Raw genomic sequence first — 21,869 nt, 5'->3', positions numbered from 1 at the left:
CCTCCTATATATTCAACCTAAAAAAAATTCTTCAATTCATTCAAGTATTCTTTTTGCTTGAGTAATCTCCTTTAAAGAAATTCTTCATCCATTAAAAACTCACATGATGTCACAGCTCCTACATAAAAAATAATTATAATAGTGTAACTACCGTGTATAAATAATTTAAAGAATTTAAAATAATCAATTATATATTTTCGAGTAAAGTATCGTTTTTGTACTCAACGTTTGGGGTAAGTCCTATTTGTGTCTCTAACGTTTAAATTGTCCTGTTTGTATCCTTAACGTTTATAAAAGTGATTCAATATCCTACTATCAATTATACTAACAAATCATATTATATTTTTTAATTATTCTCACTTGGATGTATTCATTCTCAATTAGGTATCACTTGGATGTGTTCGATTTTAATATTATATCCACTATTTGTGTTTAAATTCAATTATGTCCCTGGAAAAGTGAATTATGTTAATGTTGTAGGAATTAGTTTCAACATTTGATGAGCTATTTTTTGGAGTAGATAATCGATTCTATCCCAGACATTTGCTTTCTAACTTCAAGAAGAGATTTTTAAAACTCAAACTAAAGCACTCATGATGTGTAATTGACGACAGGATAACATTGAATCACTTTTACAAATGTTAGGGATACAAATAGGACGATTTAAACGTTAGGCACACAAATAGGATTTACCCAAACATTGGAACAAAAACCATACTTTACTCTATATTTTCTAATTTAGTGAGGATTGAATTATATTAACTAATTAAGAATGAGAGATAACTTACTATGATTCATCACGAATGTTATTTCTTCTATTTTTTCCAGCTAATTTATTCAGAACTTTTTGTGCGTGGCTAGCAACTTGTTCTTTCGTTCTTGTTTTGACATAATCTTCCGAAATTCTTCTCCACTTGCGCCCTAATTCTTTATATCCTCTAAGAAATAACCTGTCAAGACACAATTTTTTGAAATAATTATTAATTTATTAAAAAATTACAATGGTATATGATAATTTTGGAGGATTTTTTTTCAGAAATAGAATAAAAATTAATTATTTTTTATACATGATTTTTTAACTTTAATTTTTTAAATATAATTTTTTTTTTTAATTTAGGACGAGTTCACCTAATCGTGGGCGAACTTCATTTCAATTTTGTCCAAATTCACGTAACTCAAATTTTTAAGCCATTATCATGATCTTCAAGAGTACATATGAGTACACAAAAATACATAGACAACAACTATGACTTGTTCAATATTACTGGCAGCAATGACAACCATTATCATCGTTTCCAGATATATACAGTACACGAGAATAAGTCATATTTAACAAAGATTTTTTTTCTCATTATAAATTTGAAAAAAAAAACCATTATTTTTATTAAAAATATGACTTATTCATGTGTACTTTGAAGACGATGATAATTATTGCCATTGTTTGTTGTGAAATTTAAGAATTTGAGTTAGCCATTTTTTTAGAATTTGAAGGGAAGTTAACCGGGGTGCCGCGAACTTGCTTTGAAAAAAAATCGTATTTAAGAAATTAAAGTTGAAAAATAAAATTTAAGAAAATAATAATTTTTTATTTTATTTCAGAAAAAAAAACATATTTTTAGATATCAAACCTTTTTTTTTCTGATTTATTTTTCGGGCAAAACACCTCAATAAACCAAATGCACATCAATATTACTTGAATATTGAAAATCAGAAAATGCAACGTCAAAGTCCCAAAGCATATTTCTATATAAATCGAATTGAATCGAATCCAATAGATTTGAATTAGGTGAAAAACGTTAATGGAATGATAATCGAATCAAGTGGATTCAAATTAAGTACATGGTTAAAATGCTAATAAATCGAATAGATTGGCTTCGATTTACATGTTTGCTTCGTCTCCCATGATTCGATTCGATTTGCGTAGACTTTGGCTATAAAGTTTTTGTTTTGAAAAATAATAATATTTATATTTAATAATAATTTTTTTTATTTTAAAAATACTATAATAATATAAATATATAAAAATTAAATAAATTTATATATTTATTAATATATAAAGTTATATTAAATTTTTTAATTTTAATGAGAACAAATTAATAATTTACAGAAATATTTCTATAAGAAAGAGAAATAAAAATATATTATACCTATTTTATTGTTGACTTATTCACTCAACATACTTTTTTAGTATTCTTTCTAAGTATTTTCAAATCTCAATAAAGGTCAACAATTCATACATAATAATTTTATTATTGAGAGTACTTAAAAAGAGTACTAAAATATGTTATTTTATATGTTATAAATATTTATAAAAAATTTTTTATACTCTTTTTAGGTATTCTCAATAATAAGATTATTATGCATGAATTGACCCTTTTTGAACAAAATAAATAAAAAATTGATTATATAATAATAATAATAATAATAATAATAATAATAATAATAATAATAACTTTTTAAATACTAAAAGTTTATTTAAAAATTATCTTTTAAAAACTAATTTGATAAATTATTTTTCAAAACAAAAACTTTATACCCAAAGTTCACATTCATTATATTCGAATTATAAGAGACAAAGCAAACATGTAAATCAAAGCCAATTCATTTGATTTATTAGTATTTTAACCATGCACTTAACATTCGAAGTCAATTCATTCGAATTCACTTATTCAATTTTCATTCGATTAACATTTTTCATTTAATTCAAATTCATTGGATTTGATTTGCTAAGTGTTTCATTAAATCAAATTTAATTAATTTAATTTATATAAAAATGTGCTTGAGACTTTGAACGTTGGATTTTATGATTTGAGATATTCAAGTAATATTAATGTATAGTTGGTTTATTGAGGTGTTTTTGGTTTCTGAGTCCAAGAAACGATATTATGCTCGTATAATAATAAATAAAAGAGGAGGAAAAAGCAATAGAATAATACATACTCTTTCTCTTCTGGAGTCCAATGAACTGTTTTCTTTCTTTCACTAGTCATAGTTAAAGGTTGGTGTTCGATTATGTTGGTGTTAGCAGGTTGGTTTTGTTCACTTGTTCCGGGGAGGGAGAGTGGATTGCGTTCCAATGTGGTGGGAGGTGCAGGCATGTTGTGAGGTGCAGCAGGTGCAATGGAGGTGTGATGCAGATTGATATAAGAGTTATGGATGAGATTGATGTCGGTGATGAGCTTCTGGAAGCGTTCCTGTATCTGCGCGGGGGTCTTGCCGGGGAGACAAGCAGCCACATCATCCCACCGGTTCTTTAGAGCTTCCGGAAGACATTCAGCAAGAACCAATTCAAACTCTTTGTTGTCATCCTCACTCCAGAAGGGCTCAGGCTGTGCCTGAGGTTGTTGATAGCCACACACGTCAGCGGCAGACTGCGGCAGAGGCACATAAGCGGGAAACTCCGGCAGAGGCAAATTGACGGGAAACTCTGCCGGAAGCTGAGGCTGAGGCTGTTGATTACCACCCACATTGGCTAGCTGCGACAGAGGCAGAGACTGAAACTCAGAGGGCGACTGAAACTGATGTGGTGCCATGTCGAACTCTTTGTTCTCATCCCCACTCCACACTGTCTCAGGCTGTGCCTGAGGTTGTTGATAGCCACACATGTCAGCGGCAAACTGCGGCGGAGGCACATTGGCTGCAAATTCCGGCAGAGGCAGAGGCTGAGGCAGAGGCTGTTGATTGCCAATTGGAAACTCCGGAAGAGGCACATTTGAGGATGAGGGCGACTGAAACTGAGGTGCTCCCACGTCTGCGGCAAACAGCTCTGCGTCTGTCAATGGAGGCAGATATTGAAACTCAGGCAGTTGATCATCACCCATGTCGAAGACAGGCAGGTCCATCACGTTCCACAATTCCATACTTGAGAAAGTATCAAACTCGTCTTCACTCTTTCTTGGATTAACTACTTCTTCTTCTTCTTCTTAGGATTTTAAATTAGATTATCGCTACTTCTTCTTCTTAGAAATTTATATTGACCAATTATATGGTATGTACGAGGGAGTTCTCTAAACTTTCCTTTTTTGAGTTATCTAAAAATTTTCTTTTTCGAGTTATCTAAAAAGATATTATAAAAAAGTAAAGTAAATTTATATTTGGATAAAAAGATCTTTTTATTTATTAATTAAAGATGTAAATTATAATTTTTTAAAAAAGATGTTTTTTTTTATTTTTTGGTATTTTTATTTTTATTATTAGAAATTTGCTAAACACGTTAAAAAATAAAAAAAAATTTATTAAAAAAATATTTTTTTATCAAGATAATAACATCTAAATAAATACTTAATTTTAAAAATAATTTATTTTTATATCTTTTAAATTAAATATTAATTTATAATCATTTTAGATAAATAAGCACCATTTTAAATTTTCTTATTAAAATTTTCAATTGGCCAATTATGAGGAATTTTCTAAATTTTGCTTTGTAACAAGATTTAATTTTAACTGAGGTGCTCCCATGTCGGCGGCAAACGGTAGTTCTGCCTCTGTCAATGGAAGCAGTGATTGAAACTGAGGCACCTCCAACAGTTTCATAATTGAGAAAGTATAACCAAGTTGGGTTGGTCTAGTGGTTAGGTCACTAGTCCGCTTAAACAAGTGTCGGGGGTTCGAATCCCGCCTTGTGCATGCAGCAACCCATTGGCCGGCGGCAAACCCTTAAATAGAACTCAGTACCGCGACGGATTAGTCCTTGACTTGTCGGGTTGGGGGATACCGTGGGAAACCAAAAAAATAATTGAGAAAGTATTAAATTCTTCTTCACTCATTCTTGGATTAACTACTACTTCTTCTTCTTCTTTTTAGGATTCCAAATTAGATTATGGGTATTTCTTTTTTTTCTTAGAATTTTTAATTAGCCAATTTTATAGTATTTATGAAGAGTTCTTTAAATTTTGTTTAATTTATCTTTTTGTAGTATTTAATTTTTTAAAAATGAGTTATTTTTATATTTTTAAATTAAATATTATCTTATAATCTTTTTAGATAAATAAACACTATCTTTTAAACACTATTATAAATTTTCTTATTAGAATTTTTAATTGACCAATTCTATGATATTTATGAGGAGTTCTCTAAACTTTACTTAACTTATCTTATATAATAAATTTTAATTTTTTAAAATTATTTATTTTTATATCTTTTAAATTAAATATTAATTTATAATCTTTTTGGATAAATAAGCACTCTCTTTTTTTAAACCCCATTTTAGATCTTCTTCTTATTAGAATTTTAAATTACATTATGAGTAATTCTTCTTCTTGTTAGGATTTTAAGTTAAATCTTCTTCTTAGAATTTTAAATTAGATTATCGATACTACTTCTTCTTCTTAAGATGTTGAATTAAATTATGGATAAATCTAAAAAGATTTCATCAACTTAAAGTTACTATTATCTTTTATCAATAAAATCTTAAAAATTTTTTTGAAACATAATAGTACCATTAATCCAAGTCGCAATAGTTTAAATTAGACTATATTGATTTTGCTTTTTAATCTAACACCCCTCATGTAAACATACATCCTATTACAATCTGATTGAATGAAAAGTGTAAAATAAAATTACTCTATGAATACTAAAAATTAATCATTACGTATTTATATTTGTATATATGTTATACATATATTACATATATTTTTTTAACAAATTAGTTCGCCAATAAATAAGTAAACATTTTAAAGTAAAATAATTAACTTCATTATGTTAGAATAACCAAATATTTTTAGAGTAGTATAATTGATTTTTTTTTTAACATCAAGTTGTATGTAAAAATAATTATTTTAAATGCCGGGATTTTTTTTGAAAAAACGCTAGAGTTTAAAGTAATTATCTTTTTATTTTTGAAGTACAAACACTGATATAGATATAAATCATGCACACATAAATTTTAAATTTTTATAAGACATGAAACACAACATGTATATATAAAATATAAAATATTTTTAGATAAATTGTAATAATATTTTAATTATTTTTAATATCTTTTTAATTATAAAAAATAATTTTTTATTAATAAATAATAATATATCATTTCTAAACTCATTTTAAAAATATAAATAAAAAATAAGATTGGACACAACTAATACATGATGAAATTTAGCTATGTTCAAACGTATTTTTTTAATTTGTATTAAGACATGATTGAATCCCGAAAACGCATGTGTGCGTGTCTAGCATACAAACACGATAACTCTTAAGCCACCACTCAAATAAAAATCCCAAAAACAACCTTTTTAAAGATGCCTACGTGGCAAAACCTAAACCATATATTTTAAAGCCACACTTTTCACTACAAAACACTTAAAACCATAACTTTTTATAAGAAAAGCGTTACCTAATGGAAAAAAGTAAATTAGAAGATTTAAGAGAAGAAATAATTAAATTATCAAAATTAATAGATCAAAAACTAATGATTTTAACTAATGTTAATTGTAATGACACCGAATTCTTAAAATCAATACAAAATGATTTTTCTCAAAATCTTTATTTTACTATAAGTTTTATTGAAGGACTTCAAAAACTTAAAAAAACTTATTTTTCACATAGAATTTCTAAAAAATGTTACAATGGAAATGATTCCCCACATCTTTATCATACTTTTAACCCACAATTAAATTCTATAGTAGATATGCTTGAAGAAATATTAGTATCCATAAAATCTAAAAGAAATAAGGAAAAAGAGAATCCCAAAGAAGAAAAATTTCAAAATATAATCAACATAACAGAATTAAAAGTAAAACCACCATTGAAATTATGAATATTGAAAAAAAATTAGAAGAAGTTACAATGCTTTTTAAACAATTAAAAATGGCTCAAGAAAATAATATTATGGAACAAAAATTTCAAATAGAAGAAAAATTAATAAATTCTGAAAATATAGAAAATGAAGAACACATCCTAGATTATTCAAGTGATGAAGAACCAGCAATTTCAATACAAGTAAAAAATGAAGTTGGAACATCTAAGGATAATCAATCTCAATTTAAATGGGAAACAGGTTTTGAAAATTATGCTTTTAAAAAGGGATTTATAAATAAAGATTCAAAGTACACAAAAATACCATCAAAATACGTTCCTAAAATCCAGGAAATGGAAGGAGAAAGAATGCTCGATTTAGACTGTAAAAAGAATGAAAAAGAAATTTTCGAAAACTGGTTGAATTCCTTCTTATTAGAAGCCTTTACTAATCCAAAACTTAGTGAATTGTCTGGAAGAGATATCTAGAATTATATAGGGTTTCATATTAAAGGAACTATAAGAGATTATATGACATCAATAGAAAACCAAGTAATAGAAGAATTAGCAACAAAAACAACAGTTTATGATAAGATATTGCATATAATGATGATTCTATATAAAGAATTTTTTGGAAAAAATATTATAGATCATAGACAAGAAGTCTATAATAAAGAATATCAAGAAGCAAAAAATCATTTAGCTAATATTCAGATATATGATTTATGTAATGTGGAATCTTATATATGTGAATATAGAATACATTATTATAAATTAAAAGAAGAAGATAAAGACCATTATCTTAGTATGTATATAACAAAACTTCCATATCCTGCTAATGAATTTATAATGGGAAGATTTATAAGAGAAATAAATAGAGGGACAATTGAAAATAATTTTGGCGGAGCAACCTCTGCAATAAGAGAGGAAATAAAATAACGTTTATGCAAGAAGCAACTTAAAAAAGATTTGAAAATATAATTAGAATTTGCTGTCAGGATAATGAAGATATACCTCAAAAATATGGTCTTAATAAAAATTTTTAAAGAAAAAAAAATATCAATTTAGAAAAAGAAAATACTATCCAAACTGGAGAAAAAAGAGGTATTTTAGAAAAAAAAAACAACAATAAAAACAAAAGATAAAAAAATGACTATTGCCCAAATAAAAAAGAAAATTGTAAGTGTTGGTATTGACAGAAAGAAGGACATTATGCAAATGAATGTCCAAAAAAGAAGGATAAAAAGGACCTTACCAAATAAATAGAAATTGCTAAGTCTTGTTTCATGGAACCATTAGAAGAATCAGATGATAGCTTAGACTATATTTTTGAATATGTCTCGGAAACAGACTCAGAGACTTAGCAATAATGCCACATTTATTACTATAAAAGTAACAGAAAAGTTTATAAATGCTTTCATAGATACTGGAGCAACACAATGCTTTGCTAGTACAAACATAAAACTTGATTGGAAAAAATTAAAGAAACCATTAAGAGTTAGAATAGCTGACAAATCAATACATAAAATTGACCAAAAAGCAGAAATGGCTGAAATATTTATTCAAAATTATAGGTTCATTGTTCCATCTATATATATGTTAGATTCTGGAATGGATTTTATCATAGGAAATAACTTTTTAAAGCTATATCATCCATTCATTCAAGAATTAACATATATAGTTTTAAAAGCTCCACACGATTCTTCAATAAATCAAAAATCAAAACGTATAAAAATACCAACTACTACTATAGATAAGATTTTAAAATTTAAAATATTTTCTATATTAGAAACATGTTATTTAAATTTATATTTTTAGATAAATATTCCAAAAAATAATCTTGAAATAAAAATAGAAGAACTTTTGGATGAAATTTGCGCTGAAAATCCTTTAGATATTAAAAATACAAATAAAGAATTAGTAAGCATTAAATTAAAAGATCCTACAAAAGAAATAAATGTTCCAAATGAAATTCCTTATTCCGCAAGAGATAGAGAAGATTTCTCATTAGAATGTAAAGATCTTTTGGAAAAAGGAATTATAAGATTAAGTAAAAGTCCTCATGCGGCTCCAGCCTTTTATGTCGACAACAATAATGAAATTAAAAGGGGAAAATGAAGAATGGTAATTAATTATAAGAAGATAAATGAAGCAACTATTGGTGATGCTCATAAACTTCCAAGAAAAGATTCTATTTTAGAAAAAATCAAAGAAGCAACTTGGTTTTCATCTCTTGATGCAAAATCAGGATATTGGCAACTTCGTTTAGACGAAGAAACAAAGAAATTAACTGCTTTTACTTGCCCAACAAAAGAATCAATAAGTGTGTTACTCTATGAATGGAATGTATTACCATTCGGATTAAAACAAGCCCCAGGTATTTATCAAAGATTTATGGAAGAAAATCTAAAAGAGTTAAATGAATTTGTTTTAGTTTACATTGATGATATACTAATTTTTACAAAACAGGATAAAGAGATCATCTTTAAAAATTATTAATAGTTTTAGAAAGATGTAAAGAAAAAGGATTAGTTCTTAGTAAAAAGAAAGCAAGAATAGCAAAACAAGAAATAGAATTTCTTGGATTAATTTTATCCACTCAAGGAAAGCTAAAACTTCAACCAAATGTTTTAGAAAAGGTAAATTTATTTCCTAATAAAATAGAAGATAGAAAACAATTACAAAGATTTTTAGGATGTATAAATTATATTTCTGATCAAGAATTTTTAAAGAATATAACAGAATACACTAAAAGCTTATTTCCAAAAATAAGTACTAAAAAAGAATGGAAATGGGAAGAAAAAGATAGTATGCAAATTCAAAGAGTCAAAAAATTATGTGAAAAACTTCCTGAACTTTATATTCCAGAAGAAAACGACTACTTAATAGTAGAAACAGATGCTTCAGACATAACCTGGTCAGGATGTCTAAAAGCTAAGAAAGTTATAAAAAGTTTAGAACAAGAAAAAGAATCACTAGATTCTAAATATTTCCCAAAGAAATTACTTTGCAGGTATATTTCAGGGACTTTTACTCCAACAGAACAGAGATATACTACTCATAAAAAGGAAACTCTAGCAGCAATTAAATCTCTTAAAAATAGAAAATTGATTTACTACCCAGAGAATTTACATTAAGGACAGATTCAAGTTACCTAACAGGTTTCATACGATATAATTTAAAAGTTGATTATAATCATGGACGATTGGTAAGATAGCAATTATTTTTGTTACAATATCCAATAAAGATTGAATATATTAAGGGTGACAAAAATGTTATTGCAGATAAGAATGGAGTTCGTCTACAACGCATTAGATCAAGAAATTAAAAAATATGAGCAAGAACTCGAAAAATGCAAGCATTGTCAACAAATAAGAACACAGATCCAATCTCTCAAGAAGGCCATTGAAGCAATGAAATCAACACAACAAGCGAAACCATCAGAGTTCAGCCAGCTAAGCATGGTGGACAAATTAGGTGAAGAAAAAAATTCAGAAAATATAACAATTGTTGAAATTATTAAAAAATCCACCCAAGATAAAAAATATTATGTAATTTATAATGACCCCATGAAAGGAGTATATGATGCCTGGGAAAAAGCAGCACCATTCATACATCAATCAAGGATAATTCATAAAGGAGGATTTTTAACACTGGAAGAGGTAAAGGAATCCTTCAGGGAATATGAAGCTCTTCATCCAGAGCAAACCCTAAAAAGAGCAGATAAAGCTCCAATTCAAACCCAGAGAACAGGAATAATAAGAAACATTCCTACAAGGGCTGAAATCAAGGAAAAGAAAAGGGTCTGTAGATCAAATCTCAGAGAAACCCTTAATATAGTCCTGAATTGGACTGAAGAAAAAAGGGGCAATTTTGGGATATTATCCTATTGCCAAAGAACAGCTAACAAAGCTGGTTATCTTTCCGGATGCTTCCCCATCTGACACTTATCAGTTTTTCCAGTATGGATTAATTGATACAATTTTAATTTTTAATGATCTAAAAATTATTAGTGAGTTTTCTGCAGGATTCGTTGATACAGTAAAGAGATTTAAGAATATGATTGACAATGTAAATCCAAGGGATGTATCCCTAAAATTTACAAACAATCAACCTATTTTTAATGAAGAAGAAGAATGCTTGGTTCCAGCACACCAAGTAATATTCATGTCCGTCTTCCCAGGAAATTTTCAACCAATTGATCGAATTCAAGATTTAACAATTTACCGTCACGAAGGAAGATTAGCCAGCACATTAGCAAGGGTCTTTGAAAGAACTCAAAAAATAACGAAGGAATCTCACACAAGGATTAATTATAAAAGTAGAAATACTCTACTTGTGTCCAGTAAAAGAAATGAAATTGAAGAAAGAGAGATGAGACTCTTGGTGGAATTTGAATCAGCATTCTATAATTTATCTGGACTTTTAGAAAAGCTCCCTAAAGGGATAAAGAGAAATCTCTGCTATTTGATAAAAGATAGAGAAGACCACAAGTGTCAGCTATGTGCCTCAGAAATATCTGAAGAAAGCAATAATGAAACGAAATCAACCCACATGATAAAAGAAGAGGACAGTACATCTGAAGCCCACATAATAAAAGAAGAGGACAGTGCATCTGAAGCATCCCTCAACATTATTGCATAATGACGTAAGCGCTTAGGTCATAAAGCACCAATAATGTAGCTGGTGCAAGATAATAAACAATGACGTAAGCAATGACGTCATAAGAAGGGTAAGGATGAAAATTGTCTATCAGACCCAACTATTATAAATAGGTTGCTTAGGCAATTGTAGGGATCATTAGAAAACAGAAAGCAGGAGGCTAAGAGTACTCATATGCTAGGAGAGCAAGGAGGAAGCTGCCGAGGCGATTCTGTAGTCTGACAAAGAATTCTTTAGGGAAAAATAGTTCTAAACTCCCCTCTGGAGTTAATATCTACAATCTCCCCTCTGGAGATAAAAACACCTTATGTAAAATATACTAAATAAAGGAAGTTTTTCTCCAGAAAGGTACATCTTTATCCTAGTCTCTTAGTTATGAATTATTTAGAAAGCTTAGAATTAACGGAAGAATCTGATTATTATAAATTAACTGCTTTATTAGATAATGAAAAACAGGCTGTTCTAAAAACAGAACTAAATCTCAAATCAAATGAAAATTTTAATAAACAAAATCTTTTAAAATAAATTTTTAATAGAAAAAATATAATATACTATGGAAAAATTCAACTTGAAGCTCCTATAAAAATAAAATCTACTAATGGAGAACTTGAAATAGCTTTGATAAATGATGAAGAATTGAGTAAACAGATTGAGAAAATTAAGGATCAACAAAAAAATCTAAAATTGGATGGATTCATATTAGTACCATACAAGTCTTAATTAAATCTACATATATGAAAGGAATTAATTCACCAATAAGTTTAGCAATCTGTGACAAAAGAATTACTGATGACCCAATAGATCAAATAATTGGAATTGTTCATGGAAATTTGGCAAATGTAAATGTTAAATTTAATGCCCATCTTAGATATGCTATACCTTTATCAACTGAAAATCTTGGAAGATCTATAAGTTTAGCTTATAAATTTCATAGAAAAAGTTTAATGGAACAAGATGATGAACCATTTTCAATTACATATGCAATAAATTATGCTTTAACAAATAGCCATCATAGTATAATATTTAAAAATAGAGAAAGAATTTATGTCGATGAATTATTTCAGAAAATTGTAAAAACAGAAATACCAAAATATAAAGCTATTGAAAACCCAGTTCTATTATTAAAAGAACCATCAAGGAGATCATCAAATTTTCAAACAAGGGAATCTAAAATTAATAGTCCTTTAAGTTTATCTAAATTAAAGATTAAAGAGGAAAACTCTGAAATAAAAGAATTAACAAAAAAGGTCGAAAAACTAAATGAAACCCTAAATACTAAATTATGACAATAAATAAGGAAGAAATATATGTAACTTATCAAGATAAGAAACAAGAGCTCTTTGAAAGAGAAAATCGTTTGAATTATTTACAGTTTTCTGAAATAAATCAAAGAGCATTTAAAGCTCTAAAAATAATCTATAACAAGTTAAAAAGAGAAGTTGAAGAGCTAGAAAAATTAATAGAATCTCTGGAAAATAGTGATGAATCAATGATAGAGTTTGCAGAAATTCTAAAATAAATAATGTTAAACAAAACTATTTTTAGGAATTATAATAAGATTACCTAATTCATGAGGCATAAAAAGATTAAAAAACCAGAAAATAAAATAAAAAAAAAATTAAAAAATAAAATAGAGGAGTATAAAAGAGAATTAAATAATTTTCAGATCGAAATTGATAACTTTATAATAAAAAAGATAGAAATAAGAATAAATATAAACAAATTAGAATTAAATTTAAGAAATTTATAAATGTCTGGAAAACATATTACGATATTATAATTATGATAGAAATTAGAACAGAATTAAAAAACTATAAATATGAAATCAGAATTATAAATATATATCAAGGATTAGTAATAAATAATCATATAACAAATATAAGAGAAATTGCAGAAATGGTTAATACTTTAGATTATGAAGTTGCAAATTATTTCTATCAAAATCCTTTGAATAAAGCACCGCCAATTAAATCTATACAAATTATAAACTTATTCGAAGCAAAATATAAAGAGATAGAAGAAATTTCGAAAGAAAAATTAAAAGAAAAGTCGAAATTGAAAAATTGGTATCAGAGCCAAGTCAACGATTAAGGATAACACTTTCTCTTTAAGCAACACTTTTAGTGATACGCTTTTAAATCAATAACAACCACAAAATGAAAAACACAACTTTATCAGAGTAGCCACCAAAATCTTAATATGATCAACACTACCTGACAGAATAATTGTGCTACGTTTCAACTTTTTTCTTTTTTTCCTCCCTTAAGGGAACCGAGTCAAAATCACAAAATCTTGCACTGTATGCAGCTTAAAATCATTGAAGGACAATACTTGGACCGTTATACCAAAGCAGTAATACATCAAGGTTTTGAATTTTCACTTTATATTTACAAATTTCAGATAATGCTGCAACTTACGTTACATGTATACGTGATCATATCACCTCCTTTTCCAATTTCAAAACCGCCATGAAAGCTTCTTGAGGCACATCAACTTTACCAATGGACTTCATCCTTTTCTTTCCTTCAGCCTGACAGCAGAAAGAGAATCATACCATTATGAACAATCTTAAAAAATAACAGTAACATCAACTTGCTATGAAACCAGTTTCGTGTTTCCCTGTCATTTTCTTTGATACAGGAAGAAATACTATTTAAGGTGAATGCATGATGCTATCTTGATTGATAACTAAAACTATCAACTTAGATCAATCGGGCAGTACCTGTTTCTTAAGTAACTTCTTTTTCCTCGAAATGTCGCCACCTAGAAAAATGACATCGAATGTGAAAAAAATTGTCAAACAGCAACCCAGGCAACCAGAAAGGCAAGGGAATCAAAGTGAAACTTTGTCATGCAAAATATTGTTCATAAGATATACATGGAAGGAACATTCATTTTCAAAATGGAGAACACGATAGAGAAAACCTGAACATGTTAAAGAAGAGACTTGACACAATCAGAATTCAAATTGCAAATTATTTAAGCCTCCTTATTTGCTAAATAGTGGACTCGATACTCTTGGATTCAGGGTTCAAATATAAAGGACCAACTATATCAAAGTAGTCCTCAAACTCTCTTGAGTGACCACTTCAGTCCCGGATCTTTGTTTATTAAACCGGTAGTTCCTAAATTTAAAAACTACGAGATAGATCAGTCCTTAAAACTTACAAAATGAGATATTTAAGTCCCTCCTCCAAACAACCAAAACTCACAAAAAACAATTGATCTGTCTTACAGTTTGTAAGTTTAGGGACTAAAGTGCCCATATAGAAAAAGTTTACTCATATCATATCAGCCCCTTCAGCTTACAGTATGGACAAGCTCATTTGTCAACACTGATAATTCAGCTTAACTATGAAGAATGGAAGCTGAAAAACTTGAACCACTCACTATTTCATGATGAAATATGTAATACCATGTCAAGATCAAACACCAAAATTTATTAAACAGAATCTCAAAAATATTCAACTACTGAAGGTATTCTTTAAAACTGTAGTGCAGAAACTCATAGGATTACTTGATATATATTTTTTTTTTCACTTTCACGTGCTTGAACACGTGCAGCTAAACAACTGCAATGCACCTGATGAATGGTTAACTCCCTCCCTCTCCCCTCCCCTCCTCTTTTTCCCTCTCCAACCCAAAAAATAGGCAGTGAAATTAACACAGCAATTATTTTTTCCAATCAAATTTGATCCCTTAATATATCTATAAATTCAGAATCAATTTATATTAATTAAAATTTCTAGAGGGTCAGATATTTATCTCCAAACCATGTATAGACTGCAAAATAATTACCTTATCTCTGTGGACAATCATAGCCAATGGCTCCACACTGTCACCATTTATCAATATGTCAAGTTTAATTAAATCACTTTCTCTGTACCTGTAATTAAAGAATAGAAAATATTAGAACATATTGGAAAAACAAGCTTCTCAGACGGACTATACAATGTCATTTAACAAAGGAAAAGGATAGCTTAGAATTATAAATCCAAGTATTACGCGCCTCAGATTGAAAAATTCATTACTACGTGGCATAGAAGATGGTGACGTGGTCTTAACTAACGTGTATTGGGAGGTCCATATTTAAATTTGAGAAGCTGAGAGTAATTCTGGATAAAAGGGATGTTAAAAGTAAGATGAAGAACATTGTTTGAAAGTGTAATAAGAGAGTAACGTTTAGGTAACAACTGGGGATCATATCAAAATTGCCGGGGTCAATATTCAAAATTGGATGTATTTAATCAAGAAATGCTTCATCTCAAATTTGTAATCATGAAGTGTGAAAACACCAGCAAATATTCTACTGAACAGGTAAGGAACCTGTGGCTAGTGAATGCTGGAAAAGTAGGTGCAAAGAGGAGTATAAAAAGCACATTGAGCATACATGAGAGCGATGTGTAAAGCAGTTTGGTCAAATCAGAAAGAAAAACCATTGTCTCCAATGACAAAAGTAGATCAAACAGAGATAATAATCCAAAAAGGAACCAGAAGACCCCAAAAACCCCAAAAACAGAAATAATAATCAATTTTATGAAAAAATCAACCACAAATTTAAGAAATTCTCAAATTCAAGATAGAAGTAAAAAGTAAATTATGTGAGCTTCTTTGACCTCATCTTCTTGCAAATTGTGCGTCCACGAGCCTTTGTATGTGCTCCGTCAGCTCTGACAAATATTCCGGCTCCGTGCATTTTTCCGGTGGAAAACTCACCTTCGTAGGTTTCTCCGACGACCACCCGAACCATCCGCACTCCCCTTCGCACATGCAACCGTCCGACCGTAGCTATTTTCCAGCGCGGCTACCTTCCCGGTTAGGGTTCCGGCGTAGAGGCCACCGTTGGGAGCGATCTGACTACAGAAGTCTAACCGAGTCTGTGAAGGTGACGTTCGGCATCACGCGTCGTGACCCTGGCGGTGCTCGCGGCGGGCGGAACCACCACCAGCTCGATGACGTCATTCCCTTCTTCATTATCTTCTGATTTTTTTCTTCTTGGTAGTGTGAAGCTGTTCAGTTCAGAGTCAGACACAGTGAGAAGCGTTTACTGCATCTTCTTTTTTTCTTTTCTGAGTTTCAGATCGGCGGCAATAATTTCCGGCCGTATTATCTTTGAAGTAGTGTGTATGCATGAATCAATGATGTTGCCGTTGCTTTTTTGTTGTTCTATTTAGGGGTGTGCATGTGTCAGGTGAAACCGGGTTTGATGTGACTCAGATCCGACCCGAAATATATATCGGGACTATTTGTTAAACCCGAACCCGATCCTAAACTCGATGAAACCTATACACTTTCGGGCCATGATTATACCGGGTGAAAATCGGGCCGTTAACATTATATTACCTTGATACCTTCTTGTAAGTTAGCATGTAAAAATATCTAAATTTCCAAGACTCCAATCATTATTTGACATGGTAAAATTCACTTAGAAAAATATAATAGGAACCACTATTCTCTAAAATTAAAGCATAACCATAATCAATACTAATATTGCCTAATAACACAAAATATTTAAATCAATACAAATAACATAAGATTATGCATTAGTCTAAAGTCTTATTCATTTTAAATATAAAATATTAATTTATAGTCTTATATATAATGACTAATAACACAAAATATTAAGGTTTGCAACACCTAAATTTCACATAATAATAGCCATTATCCATCACTAATAACACAAAATATTAATTATGTATGATGCTCGGGCTACCGGGCCGATTTCGGGTGACCCGAGCTATGACCCGGACCCGACCCGAAATAATGACCGGGTCTATTTTTGAGACCCATACCCAATTCTAGACCCGATGGAATCACACTAAATTAATCCCTAAAGTGTTCGAAACCAGACCAAATCTTCAAACCGGACCAAACCACCATGCACACCCCTCCTTCTATTTCATTTGGAGAGAAAAACAGTGACTAGAGAAATGAGAAATAATGCATTGGGAACATTGCCGTTTTCATTTGGAAGAGGCGGGAAAAAGAAAGGCGTTGAGTGAATGTCTTTTTTGTCATGGAAATGTTTTTTTGGGTTAAGTTTATTTCCTTTTATCCATGTTGCTTGTTCATCAAAAAATTTTTGGACCTGGCTAAGTACAGTTCATTTCTTCAATTATTTATATTTGTTTCGGTCAAAACACAAGCTCAAAACCACTATTATCATACATCTTTTCTTCGCTCTTAATTAGTTAATATAATTTTCACTAATTTAATAAATATTTAATTAGTTAAATTTTTTTAATTATATATACAATATAATTACATTATTTTAATTATTTTTATCAGTTTATGTAGAAATTGCGTACTTTTTAGTGGCGGAGGCAGATCTAGGAGCAGTATGGAAGTCAGTGGCTAGTGGTGGAGGTGATAATGTCCGCGCTGAATTTGATGGCGTGGAGGGCAAGGAGGAGCGTGAAGCCCCTTATACATCCAACGAGTAGAATCAAGCCGAAAAAGAGATTGGCGGAGATGCGGAGAATTGTTCGAACAGCGCAGCGAAAAAAAATATTCCACCAGGTGTAGTTAATGAGATCCACGCTAGTTTGGACGAGAGTGGTAAGCAGCATGTTGGCATATGTCTAATGAGGGATGATGCCGTGCAAGATTCAGATTTAGAAGATGAGAATACAGTGGTGCAGAAAATTGGGTTGGATGATGAAAGGGCTGTAAGGAACTTGGAAGATTCGGAGGACTCGAAGCAAGATGCAGACGGTGAAACTAATCAAGATGAACACGGAGGAAGTTGGAATAAAGATATGGCTAAAAATAGGACTGCTTAGGATCTGGCTGTCGAATCAGGAGCTATTTTATACGACGAGGATGAGGACATTATGGCTATTCTCCAAGCTCAGAATGAAGTATTGGCACAAAAAAGAAGGCAAGCAAAACAGAAAGAAAAAGTAAGAAGGTGCCGCCCTAAAAACCGAAATAAGGTGTGTAATAAAGTTTTTAAATGATTTTAGTTTGTGGAATATGAGGTGTAATACCCTCACTACCAGAATGTCACGCTTCCGGCTGCGCCACTCTGATAGCAAGAAGTATTACGACTACTTTACATACTAAATATTAAAATAGGAACCTGTGACTCCTTACATAATATCTTATAATATAATATACATATAAAACATACAACTCCTATCTCTCTTACAAACTTGTGATAACAAAGACGAGGGAAAAAAATAATCCAATTAATACAACAACATATAAAACCAAACGCAAATTAACTCTTCTTAATGCTTCTTCTTCCGGTTCCTGAAAAAGTAAAGTTGTAGGGGGGTGAGAACCTAACCACACGGTCTCACCACGGAATTTTAAAGTTGTCATAAAAAGATATTTAATAAGAAAACTGTTTTCAAGTTCAGTGATTATCATTGCCTTATGAATCTTTTAAAGACCAATAGGTAGTCGTTCAAAACCTTTTCGAAGAAGCAATGTCTAATTTTTCAAAAATCCGAAACCTTTCCTTTCTTATAAGAGAATCTCAATCAGAAACTAACCACGTAATCAAACAACACAATCATTAACTCAGCATCAAAGTTCATTCTCAAATGTAGCACACCAGGATAAACAGAGGCAAGACAGACAAGGAAAGCACAAGTAGGTAGCAGTTACAGCAAATAGTTTAAGTAGCAGTTACAAACAGTTTAGCAATTAGGCAGACCAAAACAATTTTAAACCCAAGCAAAGCATACAAATGCATATGATGCATGCCTGTTCTATGGCTGATAAGGCTCATCTGTCGGTTATCCAACCAACCCGACAAGTCTGAATTGTCCTTAGACTGTCCCCCGACGTGCATCCCCAAGAGTCTATGCATAGCTTTTTCTCAAATAATCAATATTGCTCAATGGGGTAACATTCCCGGGAATTTATATAGTGCCCGATCACACTTACGTCGTAGGGTCAACAGAGTATCGAGTTTTCAACCTGGTACACGTGGTGGCATGCCACGGCACTTAATCCAGGGAACCTCGTATCTCAGATATTTCAAATTCATTCAAAAACCATATTTCAAAGAAAATCCTCATCAATCATCATCATCCTTCTTTCCATCCTGTCCATTAACAATCGTAATTCAAAACATAATTATTTCTTTGATAAATAAATCAATCTTAAAACGTATAATGTTTAAAAACAAATCTTTTTAAGTAATTACTTCAAATAAAACTTAAAATTTCAGCAACATCTCCTCTAAAACTCGAACACCGCCACCCTTTTCGGGTCCCATCCAAACATTTCTCAAACCTTTTTTCTCAACCATTTCCAAATCTCAATCATTTTCCAAAATTCAACTAGTTCCAATATCAAATTATTTTCAAATCGAATCAATTCCAATAATAAACTCTTTTTAAAATCAAAGCAGCTAAAATATTAAATCATATAAAATCAGACTAACTCAAAATCAAACCTCTTCAAACCACTTTTCATCATAACCAAGTAAATAAATTTTCAAACCAATTTCTTATCAACAACCGTACACCACTCAAGCAATCAAGCAACCAACAATTCAGTCTAACAAACCATCCCATCCACAGGACAAGTATAATCACAGAAATATATCTTTTTGCATCAATATCTATTTATAACAACTTTGTAATATAAAATAGATTTTTAGAAAAAAACCCTACCTCAATAAGTCGAAACTATAGACCAAACACGTCACTAAAACTCTTTTCCTCTCGGCCCGACATTGGTAACAGCCGCAACTACAGCTCCACGGTATCCGCACCCACAGCAGTAACTTAAATTCACCAACGTGCAGCAACCGGATCTCGATCCTAAAGCATTAACGTCGTAGAATCTTAACAACATATAATAGAACAGCGACTGACAGAGTTCGAAATTGAAATAAGGAATAGCTTACCGTACTAGAGAGGAGCGACTAAACCGAGCAGCCGCAATGAAGATAATACTCGCTACAATCAACGGCTCAGAGCAAAGGCGGCAGTAGTGAAATGGTAGCTCTGACAGCGGCGTACGACAAAGCAACTCACGATAAACAATCCCTGGCACAAACAACCTCAGCAACAACTCTTATAGTAACCAGGATTTTGACCGACAATAAGAGAAAACCAGAACAGAGCTAGAGTTTACCAAGAAGGTGGCGGCTCCAGCGGCGGTTTCCGGCGACCAGAGGTACGACGGTTGTTCCTCAGTGACAATCGACGGCGGCGGCTGAAGCTTCATCGACGGTGACTTGGCAGTGGCTTGAACGGCTTCTCCTCTGTGTGTGCTCTGTTTGACGGCGACGGACTCAGAGGCGGCGGCAACGTCACACGCAGCAGCAGTTCGTGATGATGACGATGGCGGCGTTGGCTTCATGGCGAGGAGGACGGCGGCGACGGGGACCCGCGGAGACAACGACGGACGCGAGGGCAGGGATTCTCCTTCCTCGCGCACGCTCTCTACTCTCAGATGACAGCACGACGACCCAACAGCGGCGGCGGTGCTACAGTGGCGCGACGACTCCTTTTCCAACACTAGCGATGATGGCGATTCGGGATGAGGGCGTCGGCGGCGGCGGCAGCAAGACACGAGGCAGCTTCTCTCTCTCTCCTTCCAGTCGCGGTTTCTCTCTCTCTCTCTCTCTTTCTAAATGACTCGACGGTGACGGTGGCTCCCAGCCCCGCCGGCGCCGTCCCCTTCCATTCCCCCTCATCCTCTCAGCTCTACCTTCCTCCCGTGCCCCCTTCTTCTTTCTTTCCTTTTCTTTTGTTTCTTCCTTGCGCAGGTTAGATTAGGAAAATTGAAATGAATGTGGCGGCTAGGGTTTGGTCAGAGAAGGGAAACATTGGCGGTTGTTAGGGTTAGGTTAAAAGGGGTTAGGGTTTTGTGTATTTGATTTTAGGATTAGGGTTTAATTTGGAAAAAAATGTGAAATTAGGAATTTTTGGACAAATTGGAGTTTTGTTAAATTTTAATAAAATTAAGAGATATTATATTAAATTAAATATAAAATATTCATCTTTAAAATACCTTTCAATTACAAATTTATAAATTAGTTTCGATTAAATGCTAATTAAATAAAAATTGGAGACAAATAAATTAATTCTCCTTCATTTATAAAATAAGGTTAAAAATATAAATAAAATTATTTGATCTTTTGGGTTGTTGATGGCTTTTGTCGAAGATGATTAGGAATTAGTTTATTTTATCTATTTAGTACTTTTCTGTTGAGACGTTGATGCTCCACCCAAGGTTGCGAGAACCGGACCGGTCAACGAACCGGTAAGACAACTGGTTCACTGGTTTAATAGTCCGACCGGAGTTCAACCGGTTTAATTAAATATTAAATAAAATTATTAAAAATTAATATATGTAATGCTTGATCACCATCTAGTTGTTCTATCTTCAAAAATAAAAATTTTTGATTAGTAACAACTACAATTTACAAACACAAATTTACACAAATTAAATATGACCAATAACTAAATATTGATTGTTGAACATATCTACAGAAAATTTCTAATCAC

The 21,869-nt window shown here is 31.3% G+C and overlaps 2 protein-coding genes across 3 annotated transcripts; both read right to left on the bottom strand.

Moving 5' to 3' along the window:
* Nucleotides 1-13,608: 13,608 nt before the first annotated feature.
* On the bottom strand, nt 13,609-16,534 carry LOC112772044 (uncharacterized). The gene is made up of 4 exons (XM_025816930.3): nt 16,011-16,534; nt 15,193-15,280; nt 14,117-14,157; nt 13,609-13,924 (listed from the first exon to the last, which is right to left on the bottom strand). Exons 1-4 carry the CDS (start codon nt 16,142-16,144, stop codon nt 13,903-13,905), a joined length of 285 nt encoding a protein of 94 aa, XP_025672715.1. The 5' UTR covers nt 16,145-16,534; the 3' UTR covers nt 13,609-13,902.
* A 1,928-nt stretch (nt 16,535-18,462) lies between these two features.
* LOC140172954 (uncharacterized) lies at nt 18,463-21,210 on the bottom strand. 2 transcript variants are annotated; one of them, XM_072224593.1, is made up of 5 exons: nt 20,491-21,184; nt 20,261-20,402; nt 20,025-20,174; nt 19,108-19,450; nt 18,463-18,648 (listed from the first exon to the last, which is right to left on the bottom strand). In XM_072224593.1, the coding sequence occupies exons 1-2, from the start codon at nt 20,716-20,718 to the stop codon at nt 20,319-20,321; spliced, it is 312 nt and encodes a 103-aa protein (XP_072080694.1). In that variant the 5' UTR covers nt 20,719-21,184; the 3' UTR covers nt 18,463-18,648; nt 19,108-19,450; nt 20,025-20,174; nt 20,261-20,318. The 2 variants fall into 2 exon arrangements, with proteins under 2 accessions (XP_072080694.1, XP_072080695.1); XM_072224594.1 differs by lacking the exon at nt 19,108-19,450 and having other exon boundaries at nt 20,491-21,210.
* Between the last annotated feature and the right edge of the window lie 659 nt (nt 21,211-21,869).

This window comes from Arachis hypogaea, chromosome 18 (assembly GCF_003086295.3).
Source record: "Arachis hypogaea cultivar Tifrunner chromosome 18, arahy.Tifrunner.gnm2.J5K5, whole genome shotgun sequence".
NCBI lineage: Eukaryota > Viridiplantae > Streptophyta > Magnoliopsida > Fabales > Fabaceae > Arachis > Arachis hypogaea.
Note: the sequence above shows the minus strand (reverse complement) of the source record. Positions and strands in the feature narration are given on the sequence as shown.

What these genes read in the sequence shown, in the direction of transcription:
- LOC112772044 (XM_025816930.3), bottom strand. Translation starts at nt 16,144, where the DNA reads ATGGTTCGGGTGGTCGTCGGAGAAACCTACGAAGGTGAGTTTTCCACC. An exon ending in ACAATTTGCAAGAAGATGAG is followed by an intron (nt 15,281 to 16,010) that starts GTCAAAGAAGCT and finishes CTTTAATTACAG; the next exon opens with GTACAGAGAAAGTGATTTAA. An exon ending in AGAAGTTACTTAAGAAACAG is followed by an intron (nt 13,925 to 14,116) that starts GTACTGCCCGAT and finishes TTCTGCTGTCAG; the next exon opens with GCTGAAGGAAAGAAAAGGAT.
- LOC140172954 (XM_072224594.1), bottom strand. Translation starts at nt 20,718, where the DNA reads ATGAAGCCAACGCCGCCATCGTCATCATCACGAACTGCTGCTGCGTGT. An exon ending in CTGGAGCCGCCACCTTCTTG is followed by an intron (nt 20,403 to 20,490) that starts GTAAACTCTAGC and finishes TGTTTGTGCCAG; the next exon opens with GGATTGTTTATCGTGAGTTG.